The 4,389-nt window shown below is 38.5% G+C and overlaps 1 protein-coding gene across 1 annotated transcript; it reads right to left on the bottom strand.

The window, feature by feature from the left end:
- Positions 1-301: 301 nt before the first annotated feature.
- LOC122117468 (60S ribosomal protein L12-like) lies at positions 302-921 on the bottom strand. Its single transcript, XM_042691212.1, has one exon. The coding sequence runs from the start codon at positions 835-837 to the stop codon at positions 340-342; it is 498 nt and encodes a 165-aa protein (XP_042547146.1). The 5' UTR covers positions 838-921; the 3' UTR covers positions 302-339.
- Positions 922-4,389: the final 3,468 nt, after the last annotated feature.

The following is a 4,389-nucleotide window of genomic DNA, read 5'->3' on the forward strand; positions in this document are numbered from 1 at the left end:
AAAACAAAGGAAAGAGAAAAAAGTCAATTCATAGATGAAGACATGAGCAGATTATTCAGGTTCTTTAAGGATCCCTCATTTGTGGTAACCAGAATAAATCTACAAGTAAGCACACTGAATGATAAAAATAAATAAATAAAATTAAAATAAATACATATGCACACACACTGAGACATGATAAATTATATAGGAACCTAGTAATTCACATACTGAGGCCAAAGGAGGATATGCATAGGGGTGGTGGACAAAGCTTCAATAGCTATGTGCATATAATCATATAAAATATTATTCTTTTTTTTTATCTGATGTTTTTTATTGAAATAGTTCCTCTTGTGCTTCTTAACTAGCCGGGCATTCCACTGCACCACTGTTGATGTCATCTATGATGTCATGAGGGTGGCGGCCATCAACATTACACCCCACAGACTGGGCAGTGCCCAGGATTTCCTTAATGGTTCCAGAAAGTTCTCTGGCTAAAGATCCGTGCCGCATCTGCCGGGCAATGTTGACAATCTCATCAAAAGAGATGCTTCCACTGTGTTTAATGTTTTTTTGTTTCTTTCTGTCTCTTGGTGGCTCCTTTAGGGCTTTGATGATCAAGGCAGAGGCAGAAGGTACCACCTCTATCTGGGCCTGTCTGTTCTGAATGGTCAGCTTCACTGTAATCCTTAGACCCTTCCAGTCCCCTGTCGCCTTGGCGATGTCATCACCTACTTGTTTTGGAGACAGACCCAGGGGGCCGATCTTGGGGGCCAGGGCGGACGTGGCGCCCACCTCGCCACCCGTGCACCTCAGGTAGACGACTTTGATTTCGTTGGGATCAAACTTAGGCCGCATGACGGAGGTGGCTGGTGTCGGATGAACCCGGGTTCGGGACGACCGAAGAAAGTTGCACCTTTGTCTCCTCCGAGCCGAAAGACGAAAAGCTCATATAAAATATTATTCTATGAAATGAACAGTTTCCACTGTTGCCGTTTTTGTTTTCTTTTCTTCTTGTCTTCTTGGTTACTTTGTTCATATTTGGGAGGGTACATAATATATGGAACAAGGGTGAACAAATACAACAGTGATATGAAACTATGTGGAAAATGCGATCCATCTTGTGTGTGGAGATGGGAGGGAAAAACTGGGAGAGAGCAATGGAAAGGGAGACATAGTTCAAAAAGAATTGTAATACTAACAAAAAGAATTGTACTCATTACATATTATCTGATTCATGTAACTATAACCCTCTGTATATCAACTCTACAATAAAAATAAAAAAGAATCAGTTAAAAAGGTTGAGATTTAAACCCAGTGTAGAGCTGTTTACCGTGTTCAAGGTCCTGAGTTTGAGCCTTAGCACTTCAGAAAAAAGGAAAAAAAGACCAATTAGGAAAAACAATAGTATAAAGGATAAGACTGAGAGGAACGGAAACTCAAACTCTATAGACTAAGATACTGAAAGCAAAAGAGTAAGAGCCATAGGAAACAGTCAAAGATGAAAATGATTAAATTAAAAGATACAAGCAACACTTTACTGGGTAGAAGGAACTGAAATCTGAACCCTTTGGATGGCCGTACTGTGGGGGCAGAGGAGGAAGAAGGGCTAAGGAACGGAATTGACGACCTTATAAGGGGCGTCCTAGTTGCTCTCTGTCTTTCTGTTGTGTGGGAATGGAGCAGGAAGGTGGCAGCTGATGAACGGGGAAGTAGGCCCTCACCAGGCACAAAACCTACCTGCTTCTTGGTTTTGGATTTCTCAGAACTGGGAGCAGTAGGTAGCATCCCAAAGCAACTTAGGACATCGGGACAAAGTCTATGATCAAGTTAAATATAGATTATGTACATATATACATATCTGTAACTTGTGATAAATGTAATTCCGTGGAATAGTCAGGTGCAGCGCACTGAACTTAGGAACATAGTGCTAAGTAGTGGTCCAGTCTAAATTAGAAACCTGGGTTCTATTGGTTTGTTTTTGGCAAGTCCTAAAATTTTAACGAAGGGTCTTGTGCTTGCTAGGCCGCTGTTCTTCCACTTGAGCCACAACCTAGTTCTTTTTTGCTTTAGTTCTTTTTTGGATTGTTTTGCCCAGGGCTGACCTTGGACCATTATCCTCTTACTTAGACTTTCTGCGTAGCTTGGATTATATACATTTACCATCTCACCCAGATTGCTTGTTGAGATGGAATGGGTGTCACTAACTTTTTGTATAGACTGGTCTCATGCTTTCCGTTTTGGCCACCTAAGTAGCTGGGATTACAGGCATGAGCCATCATGTTTGGCTCACCTCAGTTCAATTCTATGTATTTGGGATGTATTCCAAGTTTTTGTAAATGACAAGTGATGAAACCCACTGCAAATTAAAGTGATTAAGTAAAATTCTTCAGTTTATTGATTTTTGCCATGCCTAATGTTTTCCATAACCATCTGGCGTACCAGCGTAATAAACAAAATATTTTACTAATATATAACTTTCTGTTTTTAACTCTATTACTTCCTGAAGCTCACAAAAGGAAGATTTTTATCTTATTTTATTACCTGCCCTCTAGAAAGTCACCACAAATTTATTTGATGTTCAGTAGATCTACCGATGGCAAGCTCTGATAGAGTAAAGTGCTTCTAAATCCATCCCAATTTAATGTGGTGACTTAAATCAATGAGCAGAACCAAACTAGTAACCTGGATTTTGTGACCAAGAATGCAATGCCCACACTTGTTCTGGCATTTTTAGCCCTGATGAAGCAGGCAACAGTTGGAGTTGGAGTTTAGAGCCGTGTATCTACATCTTTAAATGAGTTTCCTCATCTCTGTGGACTTGTCTAGTCAAGTGATTTTTTAACAGCTGTCAACAAAGTCAACAGAGCAAGCAGAACCGTCCGCAGAGAGTGGATTTGTCAGTACCCAGATAGCTTGTAAGTCATTTACACACTGACTTGACCAGTTGGTTTGAGTAAAGTAACAAAGGGTACACCCTCCTCATTTGCCTGATTTATGTATTTATGTACCAAGATTTCAGTATAATTTAGACATTCATAATGTGTATAGATTTCCCAGAGTGACTCATAGGAATGTATTCTGTCACAAATTTCTATATTTTCACAGTAAGTTATGACATATTCAGTTCTCAGGAACTTTCCATTCATTCTTTATTCATGAAAGGTACTTACTAATCCATGACAATGTTAAAGACCTTGGGCATGTTGTTAGAGGCACAGTTCTGGTCCTGGTATTTGCTGAAAAAAAAAACCCAAACATTAATAGTGTAAGAAAATTTCTGGTGACGGTGGAAATGACATATTGAAGATTAATTTGATCTTGGTGGCAGGTGTATCTACTTCAGCATTTTTAATAGTTTTGACATTTAATGTTTTTTTTCTTAAGTACGTATTACTTCTGTAATCAAAAAGCAAAATCATGGAAGGTCTGGGTTCTGAGGAAGCTCAAGAGACTACTGTAGTCAGGGATGATAGAAAGGCGTGTTATTCCTGCAGGGGAGGAATGATGATGTAAGAAGAGATATGGACGAGACCTTCTTTCATTAAGAGCAAACATCAGTTACCCCTTCCCAGCCATTTTTTTCCCCTGATCATCTTGTCTGACCTATCCTCTCAAGGTCTGAGGTCTACTGATCTTATATCTGACATGTTGATTCCAAATGCTTCTAATAAACTATTCTCAAAAAAATTTATGTGTTTACTTTGCTAACAAATGGAATTTATTCTTCTTCAGTTCTTATTGAAGATTTCTTGTCCTAAGACTCTGATCATCTTATATCCTTGAATGGGAAATTTTGTAGAAATCTCCTCTGATCTTCTGCCACACAACCCTGTACTGTGGCCTCCAGTCTGCCTTTATAATTCTACTTCTAGCTTTTATTTTTGAAGCCATCACTGCCACTTTTTAGTTAAATATTTCCTATGCATCCTTCAAGGTTCAACTCACAAAGGAGTTTAGTTCTTCTCTATCTTCAGTAGTATTGAGACACATAGTGCTGTGTTTTTAACTTGAAACATCACTTAGCATTTGTGTTACTAAGTAACACACACACACACACACACACACACACACACACACACACACACTGACTTTTCATTGAGATTTGAAGTTCCTTGACACATATCATGTCTGTTTCTGTCTGAATAACCTTAACATGACACTTATTTACTTGTTCTATTTTCAATAACAATTGCTATGAACTAGGTACTTTCCTATGTATCTTGCATGCATTAGTATTATTTATCCCTAGCAATACTCATAGAAGGCAAGAACAATTATTATTCCTGTCTAACAAGGAAATGAAGATACTAGGCTTGTGCTGTCCAATATAGTAGCCACTAGCTATATGTTATTCTTTTTATTTGAATGAGTTACAATAAAAATTAAATGTTCTATTCTTCAGTAACA

Source organism: Dipodomys spectabilis, unplaced genomic scaffold (assembly GCF_019054845.1).
Source record: "Dipodomys spectabilis isolate Male_0828 unplaced genomic scaffold, ASM1905484v1 ptg000141l, whole genome shotgun sequence".
Classification (NCBI taxonomy): Eukaryota; Metazoa; Chordata; class Mammalia; order Rodentia; family Heteromyidae; genus Dipodomys; species Dipodomys spectabilis.